Source organism: Rhineura floridana, chromosome 18 (genome assembly GCF_030035675.1).
Source record: "Rhineura floridana isolate rRhiFlo1 chromosome 18, rRhiFlo1.hap2, whole genome shotgun sequence".
NCBI classification, from domain to species: domain Eukaryota; kingdom Metazoa; phylum Chordata; class Lepidosauria; order Squamata; family Rhineuridae; genus Rhineura; species Rhineura floridana.
The window spans coordinates 3,657,571-3,681,700 of NC_084497.1; the positions used below are offsets into that span (position 1 = coordinate 3,657,571).

General features: G+C 48.1%; 1 protein-coding gene across 1 annotated transcript in view; it reads right to left on the minus strand.

Moving 5' to 3' along the window:
• Positions 1-6,628: 6,628 nt before the first annotated feature.
• KDM4B (lysine demethylase 4B) overlaps positions 6,629-24,130 on the minus strand; it is a 168,342-nt gene continuing 150,840 nt past the window's right edge. Inside the window, exons 16-22 of the mRNA XM_061600866.1 lie at positions 23,891-23,946; positions 20,820-20,928; positions 12,931-13,116; positions 12,668-12,832; positions 11,460-11,579; positions 11,175-11,267; positions 6,629-9,623 (exon numbers count right to left, since the gene is read on the minus strand). Of these exons, the coding sequence (XP_061456850.1) occupies positions 9,435-9,623; positions 11,175-11,267; positions 11,460-11,579; positions 12,668-12,832; positions 12,931-13,116; positions 20,820-20,928; positions 23,891-23,946 (918 nt within the window). The 3' untranslated portion in view covers positions 6,629-9,434. The remainder of the gene's footprint in view (positions 9,624-11,174; positions 11,268-11,459; positions 11,580-12,667; positions 12,833-12,930; positions 13,117-20,819; positions 20,929-23,890; positions 23,947-24,130) is intronic.

Sequence of the window (24,130 nt, forward strand, 5' to 3'; positions counted from 1 at the left end):
TAAGTGAGTGCTCCTAACTGTTTTTTAATTATAAAAAAAGAAAACCACCAGGAAGGAACTTTAAAGTGCGTAGACAGCCTTGAAACTTATCATCACTGGTTCATTCATACCTTTCACCAAGTCACATGCTCACGCCGCTGGAAGAAAAGGGCACCCGATCAAAACACAGCCAACGCACCTTTTAAATTCGTGCGACTGCATCAACCAAAGGAGATTAGCAGTTTCCTGGCTCCGTTAATTACCCAAGAAATATCGGCACTGCCAGGCTGGGAAAGCAAAACAGAGATAAATCCACGCCAGAGCTGAGTGCTGCTTCATCTTTTAAAGGCAATTAACTCTTCGTTATTAGCTTTTAATTAGGGAATAATAATGACACCATTAATACAGTTTATTAGACTTGTCACTAGGCAGCTGTTCCAAACAGATTTTGTTATCAGATCCCGGCAGATTTTTGACTGTCGGGCGCCTTTAATTTATAAGTTATCTGATTGAACTTGGTAGGGGGAATGTGAAAGGGGGCGGACAGGGAAGAGACTGTGTGTGTGTGAGTGAAGGGGCGGGGATATAGGCACATAGGAGACTGCCTTACACAGACCGGCAGCACCTCTCAGGGTTTCAAGGGCCCTACCCACTGAACACCAAAGTCAGGATCATTCAGACCATGGTATTCCCGATCTGTATGGATGGATGTGAAAGTTGGACGGAAAAAAGCAGGTAAGAGAAAAATCAGCTCCTTTGAAATGTGGTGTTGGGGGAGAGCTTTGCGCATACCATGGACTGCAAAAAAGACAAATAATTGGGTGTTAGAACAAATTAAACCAGAACTGTCACTAGAAGCTAGAATGATGAAACTGAGGTTATCATACTTTGGACACATCATGAGAAGAAGACATTTTTCTCTAGAATGCTTGGAAAAACAGCAGGGAGCAGAAAACGAGGAAGGCCAAACAAGAGATGGATTGATTCCATAAAGGAAGCCACAGACCTGAACTTACAAGATCTGAACAGGGTGGTTCATGACAGATGCTCTTGGAGGTTACTGATTCATAGGGTCGCCATGAGTCAACTTGAAGGCACTTAACAACACCTGGAGATGCCATGAGAGACTGAACTTAGGGCCTTGTGAATGCAAGGCAGATGCTCTAACCACTGAGCTACAGCCCTTTCCCCAATTGTAGAGACCAGGATGCCTGCAACGAGGCTCAGTGGTTAGAGCATCAGCCTAGCATTCACAAGGTCCCAAGTTCAGTCTCTGGCCTTCCTAGTTTTTTTAAAAAAGGGACAGGTACACTCGTGGTCTGGATGAACAGAGCCACATGTGGGAAGGCAGGAAGGTGCCTTATCCCAAGTCAGAGCACGGGTCCATCTAGCTCAGTATTGCTCAGCCCTGTCAAAACCGGAAGAAAAACTCACAGGACTGAGTTCCGTCAGGGACAACGGCTGTCCGTGAATCTTCCACATGCAATGCACATGCACCGACACTGATCTACAGCTCCCCCTTCAAATATATGATGCTGTTTTCATACCAGATCAGACCATCACTCCATCTAGGCCAGTGGTGCCCGCTCTGACGGGCAGCAGATCCTCAGGATCTCAACAAGCAAAAGCGGGTCTTTCACAACAGCCTGTATGATGCTGAGGGGAGCACAGCTGGGCTGGTTTGGGGGACGCTGATGGGAGGGGAAGGGCCATAGCCCAGTGGCTAGAGAATCTGGCTTGCGCGCAGAAGGTCCCAGGTTCAATCTCCTGCAGCATCCCCAAGTAGGGCTGCAAAGCATTCCTTGCCCAAAACTCTGGAGAGCCACTGCCAATCAGTGTAGACCAGGGGTTTCCGATCTGTGGTCTGTGGGCTTCATTCAGGTGGTCCGTGGCATGTCTGCATTAAACAGTCATATTGGATTTCATTGGCATTATTATTATTATTATTATTATTATTAAATTGGATTTATTAGTTGCTTGATACCCAAAAGTCCCCAAGTGACTTGGAAATGGACTGTCTTCAAGTCAATCCCGACTTATGGCGCCCCTATGAATAGGTTTTTCATGGTAAGTGGTATTCAGAGGGGGTTTACCATTGCCTTCCTGCGAGGCTGAGAGGCAGCGACTGGCCCAAGGTCACCCAGTGAGCTTCAGGGTTGTGTGGGGATTCGAACCCTGGTCTCCCAGTTGGTAGCCCGACACTCTAACCACTACACCACACTGGCTCTCTAATTCATAATATAATGCTATATAATTACAGTGTCATGCAATAAATGTTAATGTTTATATTGATGATAATGCATAATGTGTTGGACGGCCTTCAAGTTGATCCCGACTTATGGCGCCCCTATGAAGAGGGTTTTCATGGTAAGCGGTATTCAGAGGGGGTTTCCCATTGCCTCCGCCTGAGGCTGAGAGGCAGAGACTGGCCCAAGGTCACCCAGGGAGCCTCAGGGCTGTGTGGGGACTCGAACCCGGGTCTCCCAGGTCATAGTCCAACACCTTACACCGTGTTAAAACACAAACAAACCTAGCACCCTCTGAAAACAACAGCAGCCACATATTGCACTTGACAGCATTACAATCTGAACTCTGTGGCGTGCAAGGTGTAATACAATCAAAGGAGCAATCCAAACACAATTTAAGAAACGCTGACGACATCTAGCGCAGCACATTGCTGTACAATCCCTACAACGGGCAGAGCTATGCAGACCAACGGTGCGAGTCAGGATAAGGCAGCCTCCTATGTTGTTCCTAGGACTGGTGCATCTCCAACGCTTTCTTCCCCGTGACTAGCGTCTCTGGGGTATGTGCAGCCAACCAGTGCCCGAACTCCAGATCAACGAGAGACACGCTGGAAGTTTCTGCTGAAAATGGCATATGATACAGACAGAAGGAAAGCACTTCGGTTATCCAGGCGAGTGCAACAAAAAGCCGGCAGAGTGCGATTTGGACCAGGAAGGTTGGATGAATGCAAGCCTCATGCAAACTGGAGATATAAAAATGGAGTTATGCTGATAGGCTGCCCAGAAGTATCCACACTCTGTAACCTCTAGGAATGGCTACTGCAACCTGTTGCAAGAGGGGCGGCCTTTGAAGATTGTCTGGAAAGTGCAGTTAGTTCAAAATACAACGGCCAGGCGGTTGGACTGGGAACTCACTGGTGGCAAACTCTCTCTCTTACCAAAAACTCTCTTACCAACTCTCTCTCTTAAAAAACGTCACTAGCTTTCTGTTGGGTTCTGAGCACAAGTGCCGGGACTTACCTTCAAAAGCCCTACATGGCTTGGGCTGAAGGTGCACATGGAACGGCTCCTCCCGTGCCAGCCTGCCTGTGCGCCAAGGTCTTCTTCGATGGCTCTCTGCTGGTTGCCTCGCCATCGGAGATATGGCAAGAGGCAGCATGAAAGAGATAAGAACCTTCTCCTTTGTGGAATTCCCTCCCCAGGGTGGAAACATGGCTATCCTTTTGGCACCAAACTCTTTAGATGCTATCATATTTGTATATTTTATTTGATTTTATTTATTACTAAATTTGTATCTCGCCCTTGCTCCGGAAGGGAGCCCAGGTCAGCAAGCAACAGGTTATAAAAATGTTAAAAACAAGAAACATCTTTACAAACAATTCTTGAAAACAAAAATATCTGAACAAAACAATTCCAATACAGATGCAGTCTGCAATAAGGGTCTCTGCTTAAAAAAAGGCATGTTGAAAGAGGAAAGTCTTCAGTAGGGGCCAAAAAGACAACAAAGATGGTGACTATCTAATATGTAAATGTACTGCCTTCAAGTCGATTCCAACTTACGGCGACCCTATGAATAGGGTTTTCATGAGGCTGAGAGGCAGCGACTGGCCCAAGGTCACCCAGGGAGCTTCATGGCTGTGTGGGGATTCGAACCCTGTTCTCCCAGGTCGTAGTCCAACACCTTAACCACTACACCACCCTGGCTCTCGTCTTATATATAAGGGGAGGGAATTCCAAAAGGTTGGTAGGGTTTATAAACCACCTTGGCACCTCTGCTTAAGGCAGTATGGAAAATGGACTGCCTTCAAGTTGATCCCGACTTATGGCAACCCTATGAATAGGGTGTTCATGGTAAGCGATATTCAGAGGGGGTTTCCCATTGCCTCCCTCTGCGGTTAGTCCTCCCCAGCTGGCTAGGGCCTGCTCAGCTTGCCACAGCTGCACAAGCCAGCCCCTTCTTGTCTGCAACTGCCAGCTGGGGGGCAACTGGGCTCCTTGGGACTGTGCAGTTTGCCCACAGCTGCACAGATGGCAGGGCACGTCACTCACCTCCCTGTAGGGGTGATCTTTAGCTGGCCCTTGACACTCAGGAGACATGAGTGGGGATTTGAACTCGCAGGCTCTAGACTCCCAGCCAGGCTCTCCTCCCCACTGTGCTAGACCAGCTGTGAAGTGCAGTATATCAATCTTTTAAATAAAGAAAAATCAAGACATTTACTGAGTTTGACCAAGATGCTTTAGCTGAGAACATAAGAACATTAAAACATCAGAAGAGCTTGCTGGATCAGGCCAGTGGCCCATCCAGTCCGGCATCCTTTTCTCACAGTGGCTAACCAGTTGCCTCCCAATGGGAAGCCGACAAGGAGGACCAGAGTTCAGCAGCAGCAACTCTCCCCTCCAGGAGTTTAAACTAACTGGTCTTCAGAGGTGTCCTGCCTCCGATTCTGGAGGCAGAGCATCGCCGTTGCGGCTAGTAGCCTTGGTAGTCCTATCCTCCATGAATGATTCTAATCCTGTGTGAAGTGCATCCTTTTATCTGTCCTGAATCTTCCAGTATACAGCTTCACTGGATGTCCACGAGTTCTGGTGTTATGTGAGACGGAGAGAAAGCTTCTCTCTATCCACTTTCTCCACACCATGCATAATTTCATACAGGTCACCTCTCGCTCACCTTTCCTCTAAACGAAAAAGCCGCTCTCACTTTGGATTGGGGCACCTAAGGAGATCAGAGGCAGGGCAGGAGGATTCATGGCTTGGACACCCTGCTTTTTACAATTCACCTTGCCAATTCTCAGGGCGCTCCACTTCTGATGCCAGCCCTGCTCTCAACTTCACAGCTAAGGAAACAGGTGTGGGAAATTATGGGATGGTAACTTTCATACATAATGCAAGGCAAGGTCTGGGCACCCAGTACATATGGAAGAGGTTGTGGTTTGGGATTGTTTGGGATGTCCCAAGGGATCCGAGGCTGCTGGGGGTCCCAATGGCAGAGGGCAATTGTTGCTCCCACTTGCTCTCCTTGTCTTATTACTCTTCCTGTTTTCTGGAAGCCGGTCCCTGCCACCCCCGGTCCTCATCCTGCAAAGCTCTGTCTTTGAGCTCCCTTAGTGGAGACAGATCACCTTCAGACACAACAACAACTTTCCCACTTTGGGAGCAGGTTTCTTTATGACAACAGGAGCCTTGTGCCCATCATACCCATGAACAAAGCAACACCGATTTTGTTTTTAGATTGAAGAGAACAAAAATAAGCCAACGGCTTGCCCTCTGCTAGCTACAAGGAGAAGAAAACAGGAAGGTTTTCTTTCCTCCCCGAAGAGATGCCTTGAGTAAGTTGTTAGCAGCAAACCCAGTGATAACCATGTCATTCTCTTGCCAGGGGATTAATTTCTGATTTTACCGCTGCTCTTTATCACACAGACAGCTCTGAAAGGCACAAATTTTCCATCCCACAATGGGCCTGTCACAATGACAATTATATTTAATAGTGGGCAGCTTTGCTCTCTCCCCCTTTTACGGAGTTCTGATTATGGCAGTAAATAGAGGAGCGTTAAGAGGGAGGTGTTGTGGACTGGCAAGGTGCGCTGACAGGCTGGCATTTGCCTTGCCCAGTCCTCGGGGTGGGGACAGCGGCGCATCTCCACAAAGCTCTTTCGAGGAAGGAGCAAATTCTCCTGGGTCGGGGTGTAAGGCAGAAGCGACACTTGCGTATTCTGCCCACCAACCCACCCATCTTAGCTGGAGGTCTGTTTCGTTCAATATGGGAACCAGGCATTTACTGGTCGTTTGACTCACACCACTCAGGTTGCCAGATCACGTGACGGAGCTGAAACAAGTTTGGACTAGATGTGCAAGTCTCTCCTCGGCCCATTGGTTTGGATTTACACCGCCTTGAGCTCCACCGCAGCTCAGCCGGGTTGAGGGAGTTACACCGACGTAGCCCCGGGTCACTTGGGGCAGCTCAAGACCCACCTGTTCCAAACTCACTCACCCCAGCAGATCTTGAGTTTGGGATTGCACCGGTAGATTGATTGAGATGTGGCACAGATGCATGAATGAATGGTTAGCAGGCTTGACGGCTCTTTACAGCCTTCAGGTTCGGAAGCAGTCGACATTTAAGTACCAGCTAATGTGGAACGGCATTCATTTCCCGCTCCTCTCATCTCCGCTGGCCTCGAACCAGAGAATAGTTGGGGGCCTGCAGCTTCTGGTTTTGTAGCACCAAAAACTGGATACAAACTGTGTTTCGGGGAAATCTTTCCTAGGGGAGGAGGACGCTGAGCCATTCACCAAGGCAGTCCCCTACTTTTGCAATCACTGTAGCATTAATTGAGTGTAAACTGGAGGGGAAGGGAAGGGAGGGATGCAAACGGGGGTAACAAGAAAAAGGAATCACATGGCTGTAAGAGGAAACAAAGCCCCTTTTATAGACCACTTACAAATATAAAGTCAGTGAGAGGCGGGTTGGGAGGGAGGTTTGCTCGTTCTCTCTCCATAGTGGCCCTTTCCCCAAAGAGATCACAAAATCATTCCCAAAACTGGTACGTGTATTAGAAAAAGGGGTCTCTGTGAGGGAATATGAAACAAAAACTACAACCAGCAAAAAGAAAAGATGCATGTTCTACAAAAGCCAGGTTCACGGCATAAACAAAAATCAAAGTTCACCATCTGAATACTTGGGGGTGGAGTGGGGGAGAGAACAATGTTTTGGGGGGTTTTTTACAATATAAATATACACAATAATTACAGCAATGGTGGTACTTCAGTCAGCATTTATCCATGCAGTGGACCCCATTTCCCCTTCTCTTGCAACCAGCCCATCCTGAACCAGCGTGCCCCACCCTTGACCACTCCCTCTCCCCACCCCCAAAGTTTACTAAGAGCAAACAACAGGCAGCTCCAAATTCTTTTTCAAGCGCTGCCTTAAAACTACTGCCGCATGTTCCTTCTTTTCTGAAGAAATGTCTTTCATACAAGCCATGTTCCCCTTTCTGCCATTTTTCTTTTCTAAAGAGGAGAGCAATGCATCGGGATGGATATGAAGAAAAATTGTGCGTGTTGGGGGGGGGCGTGACGACAGAGAAGGAGGTTTCTCCTGTATTCTGATTCTTAATGGCAAGATGTCAAGGAAGTTTAGCTTGGCAAGATCTCGTTTGTCATGCAAGATTTCTGTATGGGTTTTTTTTTGCCGGGGAGAAGGAGAGATTTAAAAAAGTAAGTCCCAAAATAGTTCGCAAAAGGTGGCATTTGTGGAAATTCACACACATTCAGAAGAAAGCTGGGAGGTAAAAACACAATTTTTAACCTCTCCTCAACCTCCAATTCCTAAGTGGAGGGGAGAAGAAAGCAGTCTGCAAAGGAACGCAGAAGTCCTTTATTAGCTTGGAAGGGCAAGACGGTGTCTGTTATGGGATGCAACATGGGGAAAAGTTTCCGCACCACCACCTGTTGTGACAAGCTCCTGGAAGAGTTTTCTACTGAAATACTTTTGTTCTTTCCTGGCGCAAGCCGTGCTGCGGCATGGTCAGTACATATGCACATCCAGGGATGGGAGAGGTAAGAGGCCTGCCACTTAAGACACGGAGAGTCCTATTTGCCTGTGCGCACAGAGCTCTGTGTTGCAAATGATAAATCAAACGCATCAAAAGAAGCCAGGGCTGGATGCGTGCAACACAAAAGCATGAACTGGGTATCTGCACAGATTCATGTATCTAGTCCAATCTATATCGGGGGCCCAGCCTGCTTGCTTCGGTTCCCCACACCCAAACAAATTCATAGCTGTTGACTCTTCCTGCAAGACAAAGTCCAGCCTCTCGCAAAGGCCTTTGTCTCAAGCATGGATGTTTCAACACCCAGAAATACCTCTCCTGTCCCAGACCCACTATCAAGGAAGAACTTCTCAGCCAACTACGAAACAAGGACAAAAAGATTTCTGTGCAGATCATGCTCAGGACCGCTCGAAGAATGTGGCAGATCTTGGAGACAGAGTGAAGGCTAGCCACCCTTTCCCCCTCTCCTCCCCCACATGAAATGTGTAGTCATCAAGAGGCAGGAATTAAACAGAAGCAAGCTGTTGACAGGGCAGAGCTGATCCCAGACACCACAACTGCCTCTGCATGGGGAATCAGGAGTCCCTCCCTCCCTGAAAAATAGTAATAATTTGACTGCCTCTCTCCATCACCTGTCAAAGAACAGTCAAACGACTGATGTTTCTTAACTGAAACTCATGCCAACGCAATGCTTAGGGAGGAAATGTGCAACTGTTCCAAACACTAAATACGAAATCCTCCAAGGACAGGGATGCAACAGACAACCTATTCAGCTTTCATACAAGGGTTAACACTGAATCCCATCCAGTAGCTGTTGTGATGCTCCTATTTATTACAAAACATTTCAGCAGAAGAGAAAACTTTTTGTCCAACACAAACATTATCCCAATATCTTTTCCCCATAAAAAGGTATTTCAGAAAACCTCCTCTCCCTCTCCCCAACATGGCAGCAACCCTTTTTCTTAAAGAGCATCAGAAGGGAAATTTCATGTTTTAAAGCCATGTTCCAAGAAAAAAATGGTGGAAATCGAAATCTTCCCTTTTTTCATTGCGTTGTTGCTGCTTGTGTTGTTTTTTTTTTAACGCATTGTTCCTTTTTTTTAATAGAAAATGTCAAAGGCAATTTATATATGTGTGTGTGTGTACATATGCACACATACACAAATCGCTAATTCCATAAAGGCGGCTTTAGTAGTTAGGGAAATAGCACCTTTTCAAGAAATGTAAGAAAGAAAAAAAATTCATATGAGAGAGAGAGAGAGAGAGAGAAATGGCTGAGATTTAAAAACTGGAGTCACTGTTGTAAATTTTGAATGCTTCTCCAAGTTTTTAACCAATGGAAAGCGGCCAGACAAAACGAAACCAAGTTCTAAAGTTCAGTTGCACATATTCTTCCAACGTTTCCACGGGGAACGGGACCCCCCACAAAAGGAAAATCCATCGGCAGGAAGAACAGAGGTAGGCCAGAGCAGGGCAAGCTCCTCTGAAGTCCAAAGCAAGAAGGGAAGAAAATAATCAACTCGCAAGTTATTGCACAAAGGCTGGGTCTCTCGCTCCACAGTTTTCTAGTTAAGTTATTTTTCGCAGGGATGTGAATAGGGATGTTCAAAAGAGTTGCTTTTTTTTTTGTTTTTTTAATGAAACCGTTGCTCCTCCCGGTTCAGAACATGCCGCTGCTCTGTGCTCCTGGGTGAAAGGGGGTCTGCAGCAGGCTCTCCATGATGGCAAAGTAGTCGGGACTGGGCCCGCTCTCGTCAGGGCTCTTGGCGTTGCCCACGCGAGGGCGCTTGGCTGCTTTTGAGTCCTCTCCCGAGACGGTGTCTTCCTGGGGAGCCCCAGTGCTGAGGGACTAAAATTGACAGGAAAATGACAGGCATGAGGGGAAAAGCCAGGAGGCACGGGGGCAGAGAGAAGGCGAGCACTTAGAAGACAACATTTCACACAGAAGCACTGCCTTTGGGAGGAGCCCCTCCGGCCAACAAACTTACCTTAATCCTGAGGTGGACAATACTTTATAGCATTTCTAAACAAAGGCAGCACCATTTACTGGCCGTTTGGTTTTCCTTCCGTTGTATTCAAAGGATGGTAAGTTACAAGCAACAGCTTGGCGATATTGTTATTACTCATATTCTTAATATTCACCGCCGCCGCATAATGAACGTGTGCCATAGACGGGACAATCGCCCGGCCATCCGTGTGCAGCATTTGGCCCAAGTGACGGCTTGCTCACCTATGCACACGGCACGCCACAGGCGGCGATGGCTTCAAGGCTTGGAAGGAAGCATAGCCGTCTTCAGAGAGGCCTGGGCGTGTTCACAGCTATGAGCAGGCCCAGAAGCAAAACGCCACTGGCTGCTGGCTGCTGGAGGAAGAGGAGGCAGATGCTGCCGTCTCTGCTTGTGGGCTTCTTGGAGCCATCTGGCTGGCTGCTCTCCGAATCAGAAGATTTATGCATGACATATGCACGCCTCCCGTCACACAGTTCTCTTGAGCGCTTTGCAAACATGCCTTTGGTCCGAGCCATCAGGGTACTTATGTCCAGTGGGTTGCATTCAACCTTAGTCCTACTCAGAGCAGACCTGCTGAAATGAATGCACCTGCCCAGCGTAGATCCATTCATTTCGGGGGGTCTGCTCTGAGAAGACGTTACTTGGATCCCACCGAGTATCTTTTCCTTCCTAGGAAACCATCCTGGTCAGTCTCTCTCCACAGCCCTCATGGACAACTGCACCCGAAGAGTTTCTACAATTAACAAAGTTCTTCCTAACGATGAGCCAGATCTACCTTGTCGTTGCCTTGTTCTACAGGCTAAGCGGGTTAACGGCTCACTCCTCCTCTTTCAGAATGAATACATGGGGAAAGCACCAGCACATGCCCTCCACGTGCCCCACAGATCAGCCCTACTGAGAAGCAACAGTGCTGTCAGGCCGCCTTGTTTCTGTAGCTACGGAGAAAGGCCGCAGCCCAGTGGCAGCGCACGTGCTTTGCAGGCCAAACGTCCCAGGTTCAATCCCCAGCATCACCAGGTAGGGCTGGGGAAGGCTTTTGCTGATACCCTGGATGCCTGTTGCCAATCGCCGTAGGTAACCCCTTAGGTCGATGGCCTCATGTAGCTCTTTGCTTCTCACTTCCTTCACAGAAGACGAACTGTCTGTGAACATTCTAACACTGGCACTTTCACCCAGAGTAGCTAGAATGCTTATGAACGGGCCTGGGTGACATGGGCTTTTAAGCTGGACTTTGTCTTGGCCAGGGGAGCTCTTTGCTTGGAAGTCACAGGTAGCCTATTCAGCAAGTCAGTACCTAGAAAGGGGGCACAACCTTTGTCCACTGCATCAGAACAGTTCTGGGAAAACAACTCCAAGCTGCTTCTGGGTAAAAGGGCCCCAGAGATACCTACCAAGCGTGATTTTACTCTCTTGGGAAGCTCCTCCTCCAGGCTGTAGATCTCGCCTCTTTTGACCGTCAGCTGAGAGCCATCTTCAAACTCTACCTGTGGAATTGAATGAGAATGGCTATCAAGCAACCTGAGCTGCAGTCCTTGTCCTGCAGCCACTGTGGGACCCGCCTGCCATCCTTCTTTCCACACCTAGGCAAGGCTGACGATTTCAAATGCAAGGACAATACCGTTTTTAAAAAAACACTGGTTCGGAGAGTGAAGGCACGGGGGTTGCTGGGTTCTTACCTGAAAGATCTGGCAGATATGGGCAGTAATAAACTTGGCTTGGTAAGTGATGTCATCGGTCAACTGCAGCTGAACCAACTCGCCCTCAGCAGGTGGCCCCATTTGGAGGCAGTCTCTGCTCTGAGAAGCAAGTCAGGGAAGAAAGTCAGAAAAACGCCGCGGGAGGAAACCTGCTGAAACGCCTGATGGCGCACGCACTCCCCGCTAAGGAAGCCTTGGAAGGGGCCGCATCATCCAGATACATTTTAAGAGAGGATTCAAAGGGCAGGCTCCATTCTGTCCATGAGCCACATGCTTCCAAATGCTCTTTTAATCTTGGGGCTCGCTAGAATTCAGAGCAACAGCCACTGGGCACCTATCTTGAACTGGTGTGAGTGTGTTTGTATTTTGTTATAAATACTGTATATAAAAAGGTTGCACTGTCCAAGCACAGACAATAAGATAAAGTTATCAGTGGCTAGTAACCACGACGGCTATCAGCAACGGAATGCCAGTTGCTGGGAATCACAAGTGAGGAGAGTTGTTCGGGTCCTGCTTGCGGGCTTCCCCCAGGCACCTGGTTGGCCACTGTGAGAACAGGATGCTGGACTAGATAGGCCACTGGCCTGATCCAGCAGGCTCTTCTTATGTTCTTAGGTTTGCTGCTGCACTTACGTGCTGTTTGTGGGCTTCCCCCAGGCATCTGGTTGGCCACTTAGATTCATAGAATCAGAGAGCTGGAAGGGGCCTATAAGGCCATCAAGTCCAACCTGTGGCAGGGCTCTTATGTTCTCAATTAATTGCATACCCAAACTACAGCATATAGAGTACAGGTACATCTCTCTATAAATCAATTTTAATCTATCTTACATCTAACATTCCACCATTTCTGACAGCAGCGAAGAAGCCTTATATGTACGTTGATGTTCATATTAAAATGACTCGTGTAACAAATAAACTGAACCACCATTTCTCAAATGTTTCCTGATGCTGCCTCACATGTCTTGTAAACGCACCAATTCTCTAAGCTTTGCCATCAAAGCTTGCGAAACCACTCATCCGTGGATGGTACAATACAAGCAGTTAGGGGGTTTTTTGCCTGCTGTTCATAAATTCCAAACTAATTCTAAATGTTCAGCTCAAATGATGTTCCAAAAAAACCCGTCATGTTAAAAATATTTTAGTTAAAACGCACAACCCTCTAGAACGGCAAAGACTGTGCCACTTACCATAATGTTCTCTGGGTAAACATTGTCAAGGTAAGAGCCGTCATCAAAATTGACTTCGTAGAAGGTCTGTGTTGTCACACCGATCACTTTGCACCGGTAGTAGAGGCTGTTCCGGTTCTTGGTAATCACCGTCTGACCCAGAGATACCTCCCTTGAAAATGGGATCTACAAACGGCAGATTATAAAACAACCACAAATGAAATGAGGCTTTAAAGAGAGAGAGAGAGAGAGAGAGAGAGGGCTGGCAAGCCACTGAGACCTACCATGTGGCTGGCTGCTTTATGCTTGAAGCAGGTGATGGACACAGCATAGGGCCAATCATCCGGCTCAATGGGCACTCCTGCTGCGTGGGCACAGGTGACGTGGAAAGAGGTGGAACAGTGCTCGTAGGAGCATTGGATGCAGGCGCCGGACACTTTCTTTATCCGCCTCCGGCAGTACACACATTTCTGGGGAGGAATAAAGGCTGGTGTTACTGCCTGTCAGAAAGCTAAACACCACCATGGAAATTTGGGCAATGTTCACCTCAAGCTCCCTGATGAAAACTTTTGCCAAACACTGGAGGGAACACACTGAGTGGTACACACTGGAAAACCCAAGGAGCACGCCGGTGGCTGGGGACTATTAGCCAGGCAAGCTAAATGGAACCTCCATGTTCAGACGTAGCATACCTCTGAGTTCCAGATGCTAGGAGCCAACAACAGGGGAAGGAAATTGCTCATGACTTGTTGCATTTCCAAGGGCACCTGGCTGGCCACTGCTAGGGAATGATGGACTAGATCATCCAGAGATAGGGAATCAGATCACCTCTGTGGATGTTGTTGAGCTACGACTCTCACCGTCCCTAAACACTGGTTGTGCTGGTTGGGGATGATGGGAGTTGGGAATCAGGTCCCCCACCCCTGGAACAGAGTCATCCCACCGTATCTTCCCTTCATCACAAGTTCACTAACGGGTTTCCCTCATAGCCTTACTGATTGCCAAATTTCCCCCACATCAGAAACCGGTGGTGGTGGTTGTGCCTTCACCTGCAGTGTGGCTCGCATGCTTGAATCACCTGGAACAATTTGACTTACAGATGGAGCTACCGTAAGACGTGGGCTCAGAAGTCTAAATCACACCTAGACCAACTGTCCCTTCAGCCATGAGGTAACTCTAGGAAGGCACTGCTCTCTCAACCCACATCCACAATATTATAATGTTGCCAAAAGGTTTATTGCAAGGAAAAAAATCAGTTAACTGGGCACAATTTGGCCTCTGGGACAGTGATACTTCCCCACCCCACCCCTCACTGCTAATTACTAGCCCAGGGCCAGATCTGTGCCTCTGAGCCAAGGCAGAGAAACTAAAGGATCCCTTGAGGTGCTGCTATTGGGCATGTCATATATCAGCGCTTGCACTAGACAGGGAGGGATTTAGGTATTGACCATCTAATAATGAGATCTCATTGATATTGACTAGCTGCTTCTGTTGCATACTTCACAGCAGGCTTTACCTTGGCCTTTAAAAAAAAAAAAAGGATGAACATGTATACAAGCCAAAAAATATCCAAAATAAAGACCAATAAAGTTACATACACAAAAATATATCTACAACTAAAAGCATTACTCATCTAACACACCTGCCACCACATCAAATTTACTCTATGTGCTGTTTCTTTAAAAAAGAACCCTCAAAAGTTTCACCCTTTTATCTACATCAAAATAGTTTACATCAAAAATGTACGAGATCTCCCCAGTTTCTTCTAGAATGACGACTTCTTTCCCAATACTGGAAGAAACCCCCCAACATCCTTACACTGTCTAAATGCTTCTCCCTTCTCCCTCTTATAGCACAGCATTATCTGTCCTTTTTAAGCATCTCACTCTTGGCGATCACCTTGGCATTCAAACAGATCTTCCCCAGTGATAAAAAGGCACAGGTCATTAAAAGCAGCTACATTCTGAGCTGCGGCAAAGGCCGGCTCAGAGGCAAAAAAGGCCAGGCAAGGTAAAGCCCAAAGGCCCAGTTCACCTCCTCTCTTCTGAAATGCTGTCATTGGTGGAATGGCCCGTTGTCACATTTTGGTGTTGACAATGAGAACCGGAATGGCTTCCAGTGCAGATTTATTTGATGCTGAAATGAGCTGGCCCTGCGAAGGGCCTTTCTTCAGGGAACATGTTTGCCCTGGAAGACCTGTGCAGTGCAGGGAATTGTGGGGCACATTCCAGGCTGCAACCATGGGTTATAACTGCTGCTCAGCACAGGCCGAGACCATACGGTAGGATGTATCTAGCATATGGCCGGGAAAGATAGATAATGGAGGACAAACTGCCTGTGTAAGGTGCCAGGAATCTGGCAGGAGGGTCCACGCTCTTTCCCCTCTGTGATGCCAGGGCAGTTCTGTGGAGAGCCGGCTTCCAGCTCTATCTCGGTTGCAACAACAGTGTCTCCCCCTGGAATGGCCAAGGGCAGTAGTGTGGTTTTGTCAGTGCATCTAGAGCAGGCGTCCAGATGAACCAATAGGGGCCTGGTGACTGCCCCAGGCTCAGTTCCTCAGTCTGAGCAACCTGCAAGTGAGGGGCGGTGCTAAAATAGACTCCTCCTGCTTTGCCTCCTACCCAACTGGCCATTCTGGAAAATGACCGCTAACTCTGAGACCACATCATCTGCCTCTGGCCCTCCGGACCCTTGTCTGCCTAACTCTGCAACCCAACTCTCTGGCCCATGCCACTCGCCTTTGACCCCTTTAGTTATTTATTTATTTATTTATTTATTTATTTATTTATTTATTTATTTTATTAAGCTTATATACCGCCCGACTAGCAACAGCTCTCTGGGCGGTGAACATTAAAAATACAATAAAAATAACACAAAACTGTACACAAAACTGTACAGTCTAAAATCAAAATATAATAATTTAGAATTAACAGGAATTAAAATGCCTCAGAGAAGAGAAAGGTTTTAACCTGGCGCCGAAAAGATGATAGTGTCGGCGCCAGGCGCACCTCCTCAGAGACACCATTCCATAGTTCGGGGGCCACCACTGAGAAGGCCCTAGATCTTGTCACCACTCTCCGGGCTTCCCTATGAGTCGGAACCCAGAGGAGGGCCTTCGTAGTAGACCGTAGTGTACGGGCCAGTTCATATCGGGAGAGGCGTTCCGACAGATATCGTGGTCCCGCGCCGTATAAGGCTTTATAGGTAAGTACCAACACTTTGAATCTGGCCCGGAAGCATATTGGAAGCCAGTGCAAACGGGCTAGCACAGGTGTTATATGCTCAGACCGCTTAGTTCTTGTTAGCAGTCTGGCCGCCGCATTTTGCACTAGCTGTAGCTTCCGAATCGTCTTCAAAGGTAGCCCTACGTAAAGCGCATTGCAGTAGTCCAGACGCGAGGTTACCATAGCATGTACCACTGATGTAAGGTCCTCCTTACTCAGATAGGGACGTAGCTGGGCTACCAACCGAAGTTGGTAGAACGCATTCCGGGCCACCGAGGCTACATGAGCCTCAAGTGTGAGGGAAGAGTCTAAGATGACTCCCAGACTACGCACCTGTTCCTTTAGGGGGAGTGTAACCCCATCCAGGACAGGGTATATATCCACCATCCGATCAGAGAAACCATCCACCAACAGCATCTCAGTCTTGTCAGGATTGAGTCTCAGTTTGTTAGTTCTCATCCAGTCCATTGTCGCAGCCAGGCAACGGTTCAGCACGTCGACTGCCTCACCTGAAGAAGATGTAAAGGAGAAGTAGAGCTGCGTGTCATCAGCATACTGATGACAACGCACTCCAAAACTCCTGATGACCGCCCCCAGTGGCTTCATATAAATGTTAAAAAGCATGGGAGACAGAACCGAGCCCTGCGGGACCCCACATTGGAGAGCCCACGGTGTCGAGCAATGTTCCCCAAGCACTATCTTCTGGAGACGACCCGCCAAGTAGGAGCGGAACCACTGCCAAGCAGTGCCTCCAACTCCCAATTCCGCAAGCCTCTCCAGAAGGATACCATGGTCAATGGTATCAAAAGCCGCTGAGAGATCAAGGAGAATCAACAGAGTTACACTCCCTCTGTCTCTCTCCCGACATAGGTCATCAAACAGGGCGACCAAGGCAGTCTCAGTGCCGAAACCAGGCCTGAACCCCGATTGAAATGAATCTAGATAATCGGTTTCATCCAATAGCGCCTGGAGCTGGTCATTCAGGGATGAGTCTACACATTTTATCTTCTCATTGAGATAAACGTCTGAGGAACGTCCAGGGTCCACCGGAACACAATTGAAACCCACTGATCTAGAACCACCTCACTCATCCACATTCTGCTTCCCCTCACCGCCTCCCGTCGGTCAACCCGTTCAATTCAAACCAGTTTTCTAGCAAATTAAGTTAACAACACTGTCAAGGGGCTGGGGTGGAGCGGGTGGAGAGACACGCTCACTCGGACATAAATGCATCTGGCCAGTCAGACAAGGAGAAAGTTCCTGAGCATCTTCTTCAGTCATCAGTCCTTCAGGATAAAATGTTGTCAGGGAAGAAAATGGCAGAATTTTTTTTTTAAAGGCATGAGATGAAGGGAGCAAAGTAGAACACCACGCAGATACATATTCCGGAAATAAAGGCACACTGAAAAATCATATCATCCTTGCCATCATGGCAAAAAGTAAGAAATGGGCTGTCTGCCCCACGATGAATGCCACAACTCATGTACTCCACAGAGGAGATGACAGCTAATTATTCTGAACCCCTGCATCATAAATAATTTACAGACACGGGCCCCGCAAAGCCCCATTAATCAGGAGCCACACAAATGGTGTTCTCTATAAACCAAGCAGCACATTGCTCTTTTGACAAAGGAGAGTGTGGCCTTGACACCTGACTTGCATGTGGGAGGGGGAGGAAACTACTGGGGACCTCCCCCCAAAAGAAGAGATCTTCCCTGCTCCCAAAGATAGAAAGGCAAAAGGTGAACAGACATCCATTTTCCTTCACTCCACCAGAGCGGCATTTATTCTGCAGCCCCAAATTGAAATATTAGCCCCGAGGTCAGCAACTAGCCACTCTGGGGCCAAATCTGCCCCCCTGGGGACAAGAACAGTGGTGTGGGCAATGGAACCTGGTGGCAGGCCGTGAACCGCTGTCAAAGTGGTCTGGAAAAACAGCTGCTGATCACAAATTCCACAGTCTGGCAGTGCAAACACGGAAGGGTCGTGTGCATAGACTTATCCTGCTTTGGCATTAGCAGCTGCAGTTGCGTGGCGCCCACAGTGCTGCGTGCTTCAACAGAGGGACTCGGCTACAGAGTCTCTGGGTAGCTCAGGGGAAACTCTCTAGCTCTCAGCCTCTATTCTAGGACCGCACCAGGCCCAGACCCAGCAGGCGGAAGACAAGAGAGCCGTTTGCCCCTCATTGTCTTCTGAGCGCCATCTGCTTCAGCCTTTGTGAGAGTAAGAGAGACGCCTTCCTCTCCCGCTCCTGGGTCCTTCTTTCCGCCACAGAGGATCCCAGGGGCGCCTTGGCCTTCATCCTGGCATCTCCTCCTTGCTCAAAGAAAGCCCAGGCCCATTTCCCAAGCCTGGAACACCGAACTCCTTTTTCCTAACTAGCAATTAGGCAGTTGCGTCTGAGCATTTCCTAAACGGCCTCCTGTCACCGCGCAGTCGAAGACAGTCCAGAGGGGCAAGCAATGGGCGTGGGGGCTTGGCGCCTTGGCGTGGGGGAGTCCCCCTCTGATGCCTTGCTTGGTTCTCCCTCCCGCCAAGAGACTAATTCAAGCCCGGTCTATTTCACCCACTCAAGATTTCACAGCAAAAGGAAAAAAGTGGCAGGGGGGGGAAAGAACTCCCCCCCCTTTATGGCATTTATTTTTATTATTTTATTATTTAATTTGTATCCCGCCCTTCCTCCCAGCAGGAGCCCAGGGCGGCAAACAAAAGCACTAAAAACACTTTAAAACATCATAAAAACAGATCTTAAAATATATTAAAACAAAACAGCGTTAAAAAAAACGATTAAAAAAGGTTAAAAACATGGGGTGCTGCAGGTGAATTCTTGAATCTGAACAAGAATTCAAAGACACACACGTGCTCTGTGAACTATGGCAGTGAGGAGAGCAAGAGGCCTAGCCGTTTCCTAATGGAGTTGAGATTTTGGCCGCAACTTGCCATGCCGTGCACAGGCAGCAGAAACCCCCAAAGGCGTCCCCCACCCTTGCAAAGTCTACACGGACATGCAACCTTATTTGCCAGCTGAGCTTCCTGTTAGCTTTGAGACTGGCAGGGCTGCAGTGAACCAAGGAGTAAAGGCAGCAAGGAGGACGAAAAACTGCAGAACACACGGGCCTATCCCTTCTTCCCAGATATGGCTTTGGAGCCCTTCAAAGCCCTCTTGCCCCCCTCCCCAATTCTGGGAAGTGCAAAGAAGGGCAATGCAGGAGTTTTGCCAGAGGCATCCCACTGCCCTTTGAGACTTGAGGATTGACTCCACTCAAGATAGCCAAAATACGCTGCATAACCAGGAATTCCATTTTCAAAATGGTGCCTCTGAACATCTGGAAACTGCCTTGATCGCAGGGCTGTGGCGTCGGAGTCGTGCAGTCGTAAGCAATTTGGGGTGGAGTCACAGTTGGTAGAAACATACAGACTCGGACGTCAACATAAAATTAATAATTTAATTTTTTTGTTTTAATGTATTTTAAGGTCTTTTTATGATGTCTTAAAGTGTTTTTAGCGGTTCTGTTTGCTGCCCTGGGCTCCTGTTGGGAGGAAAGGTGGGATATAACTCAAATAATAAATAATATACATTCGCCATTTATGAAGGAGTCAGAGTTGGAGTCGGACAGTAGAAAAACAGAGGAGTCGGAGTCGAAGGTTTGACGTACCGACTCCACAGCCCTGCTTGATCGGACCAGCGATCCCAGCCCTACTCCAGTCCTTTAAGTGGAGGCTGAACCAGGGACGTTCCTAAAGGCCAAGCATGCGTCCTGCCACGGCGCCAAGGGTTCTCTCAACGGAGGAGGGCTGTGGATCTTAATGTCTGTCTGTTGCAGCAGCTGAACACAGAGCCTCATCTGCAGCGCCACAGCCAGACTCAATATGCTGACATGCCCAGCCCTTCTGGTCACCTCAACCCACAGCCAGGAAACCGCTGGAAATTCGCCCATTTTGTGCTGTACAGGGAAATGCACAGAGCTACAATTCCCAGCACCTGTAACCGCCATTCCCGAGATCCTTTGGGGGAAGCCAGCTGGTTTAAAATGCGGTTCAAATGTATGGTGTGAATGTGACCCAGGATTCCAATTCTGAAACTTACATGGGGGCAGATGGAGGGGGGGGGGAGAAAAAGACACAGATCTCCAGACCAAACGCCTGCCAGAAAGCTGCTGCTCGAAAACTCCAGAGCCACGCTGCACAGACACAGAGATGGGACAAGCTGAAAAGCCTCTTGGCAGCTGCAGAGGACCTAAGAGATTTCTCTGGGGAGGCCCATTAAGCAGTACAAGGAAGTCCCGTGTAAAAAAAGGATTTTTAATTTGCTGTTACAAGCGTGGGTAATGAAGAGGATGGCGAGCTGGAAATGTCAGGTTATCCATAAAGAAGGTAGCTCCCTGCAATTTATCGCTTGTGTATCAATTCGGCGCCGTCACTCTCCAGCCTGAATAATGAACGCTTTTTACCTTCAGAGCATGGACCAACGTCCCATTTGCACGTGGGGAGGAAGGGAAGGACAGAGAGGGGATGTCTTAAAAGCATCAACAAAGCCCCTCTCCTAATCTCCAAGCCAAGGCGGGCCAGAGCTCTTTTAACACATGGGTCACTTCTCAAGCATGCTCCTCATTTTATTTATTTATTTATTTATTTGCCAATTTATAACCCGCTTTCGTTCACTGAATTCAAAGCGGCGGACAACCATATAACTCATACAATGTAAATAAAACTCAAAAAATTAAATAACAAATCCATTAAGCATCAATTAAAATTAATATTGGATAGAACGATAACGATTGCCTTTTAAAACTTAGCAAAAATTAATATTGGATAAATCAATAACATTTACATATTAAAAGCTTGTCGAAATAGAAATGTTTTAACATGTCGACGAAAATCTAAAAGGGAATTAGAAAGCCGTATCTCAAGTGGAAGGGCATTTTGTCACCCATTTGATTGGCTCTTACCAGTTTCCACCTTTGCTCTAGAATGGCAGTGATGTCTACAGGGTGGCGCTCAATGACGTTGAGGAAGCGGGCCTCTGGGACGGCAATCGCACAGATGACGTGGACCCACCTGTGAAAACAACCAAGACGGACAGAAGGATGAAGAAAAAGCGACTTTCTTCCCTTGGGTCTCACAACGATATGTCAGAAGGTGTCACCAAACAGCTGTGTCCAGCCACTCTGGGCGACGTACAAAATAAAAACATACAAGTACATTAAAACATTAAAAATCTCAACAATAATAATAAATCCTAACCCACCCCAAAAGCCTGCCTGAAGAGCCAGGTCTTCAAGGCCCGGCAGAAGCTCATCATAGAGGGGGCCTGGTGGAGATCATTTGGGAGGGAATTCCACAAAGTGGGGGCCACAATTGAAAAACCCATCTCCCTAGTTCTCACCAGTCTAGCTGTTTTAACTGGTGGGATGGAGAGAAGGCCTTTTGAGGCTGATCTTGTTGAGCGGCATCACTGCTGATGCTGGAGGCGCTCCTTCAGATAGACTGGGCTGAAACCGTATAGGGTTTTAAAGGTCAGAACCAACACCTTGAATTGGGCCCGGAAAACAACCAGTAACCAGTGCAACTCCTTCAGCACTGGAGTGATGTGATCTTGCCGGCGGCTGCCTTTAATCAGGCGAGCCACCGCATTCTGTACCAGTTGCAGCTTCCAGACCGTTTTCAAGGGTAACCCCACGTAGAGCGCATTACAGTAGTCTAGGCGAGAGGAGACCAGGGCATGTATCACAGATGGGAGCAGATGGTTAGGAAGGTAGGGGCGCAGCCTCCGTATCAGATGGAGTTGATACAGTGCCGCCCGGCTCAAAGCCGAGACGTGAGCCTCCATGGGCAGCTGGGAGTCAAGAATGACCCCCAGGCTGCGGACCTGGTCTTTCAGGGGCAATTGTATCCCACTGAACACCAGGTCAACATCCCCCAACCTTCCCTTGTCTCCCACAAACAGTACCTCGGATTTGTCAGGGTTCAGCTTCAGCCTATTCCTTCCCATCCTGCCACTCACCGACTCCAGGCACTTGGATAGGGTTTCTACAGCCAACCTCGGTGAAGATTTGAATGAGAGATAGAGCTGCGTGTCATCAGCATACTGGTGACACTTAGCCCAAATCTTCTGATGATAGCCCCCAGCAGCTTTATATAGATGTTGAACAGCATCGGGGAGAGGATGGAGCCCTGTGGCACCCCACAAGTGAGAGGCCAAGGATCCGAAACCTTATCCCCCAATGCCACTCTCTGGTACCTACCAGAGAGGAAGGAACGGAACCACTGCCCCTATGCCTAACCTCTTCAGGCAGTCCAGAAGGATGCTGTGGTCAATGGTATCAAAAGCCGCTGAGAGATCCAGGAGGACAAGGAAGGTGCATTCGCCCCTATCCAACGCCCTCCTTCTATCATCCACCAAGGCGACCAAGGCCGTTTCAGTCCCATGTCCAGGCCTGAAGCCTGATTGAAATGGATCCAGATAATCCGTTTCTTCAAATGCACTTGCAACTGCTTCGCCACCACCCGCTCAACCGCCTTGCCCAGGAATGGCAGATTTGAGACTGGGCGAAAGTTGTTCAGATCTTGGGGATCCAAGGAGGGCTTCTTTAGAATTGGTTTTATTACTGCCTCCTTGAGAGCTGATGGCATTACTCCCTCTTCCGGGGACGTATTTACCACCATCTGGCACACAGACTTGCAGCAGGACGAATCCGCTCTCTGATGATCACAGCACTTATTTACTTGAGGATGGATATGTGACATTCCTGATAGGGATGATGTCTCCTACCGGAAAAAAACAGACAGGGCCCACTAAAGCCTTTTGCCTCCTCTCTCATCCCTCTCACCAGACCAACCCTACCTGAGGTCAATGGTGGCCAGGGTCCTCTCATCTACCCTAGAACTCTTCCCTTCCTTCTGAGCCTTTAATTCCTGTGTTTTATTGTGAGTTTGTTCTTGACTCTTTGGCAGTATGCTCTCCTCTCCTATGGTGTGTGTCTGTGGCAACTGAGTCTCAAGAGAGACGTTTCTTAAGCAGGGCTTCTTAGAGGGTCCATGGAAGGCCTTCAGTGGGTCTGGGAACCAGGGCCAAAAGGAATTTCCAATGCAATAAAAATAAACTGCATGCAAAATTTTCATTTTCCTCAGGAGAGGGTCCATAGCTTTCATCAGATTCATCAGATTCTCAAAGGAGTCTGCATGATTCAAAAAAGGTTAAGAGCCACTGCTCTAAAGCATGAAATGAGGAGTCTGGAGCCCTCCACATCGTTGGACTCCAATTTCCATCAGTCCTGGCCAGCATGGCCAACCATCAGGGAGCATGGGCATTTTCATTCAAGAACATCTAGAGGACCACAAGGTTCCCCAGCCTTGGTCTGAAGAATGTCCCCTCCCACCCACACTTAACCCCGTCATCTCTCAGTAAGGAAAAGAAGACGGTTGTTTAGGAGGCCAGCTGCAGGCAAGTCACAGCACCACCAATTTAAAAGCAAAAACAGAACTATTAAGCCGAAAGCTTAGCTGAGAAAATCTTCCTGAAGCATAAAAAGGCAGGGACGGGGACATGGATGGACGGACACATGCACACCCAACAGATCAAGGTAGCCTAAACCATCCGACAGACTTTACAAATGGAAAGAGGAGAGCAAATCCGCCCAGAAAGGTAGCCAAAGGAATGGGATTTTGAGGATCTTCTTGTTAAGAACAGAATAAAACATCCTGGTGGCCACAGTTAAACCGTGACAGGTGAGTATGGAATGTGCTTAACAGGTAAGAGCCGCGTTGCATTCTGTACTCAACAAGTGGGTCTCCTCCCCTCCTAACAGGTGGGCGAAGTCTCCAGGATGGCTTCCTCCTTACTGAGCAGGAGCAGCAGACTCTTCTGGAAGAGGTGCAGGACTCTGGGCAGAGGAGTCGTGGGGATCAGAAATTGCAGTGCTTGTTTCTTCCAGGAGGAGGCATCACACCTACTAGGAATGTCATCCACCAACTTCAGGTAGACGGTTTTTAAAAAAAACAAAAAAACCCCTCGATTTACCTTCCATCTGTGGTCCTTTGAAGGGCTCCTCCCCTGAGATTACAGAGACAGCAATCCTATAGACACAATAGTGGAGGGAAAGGTTAGCAATTGAAGGGGGGGAAAGGCCTTTCAAGGAAGAATACAAAGATAAAATAGATTAGATAGATTGGATGGATGGATGGATGGATGGATGGATGGATGGATGGATGGATGGATGGATATAGATAGATAGATAGATAGATAGATAGATAGATAGAT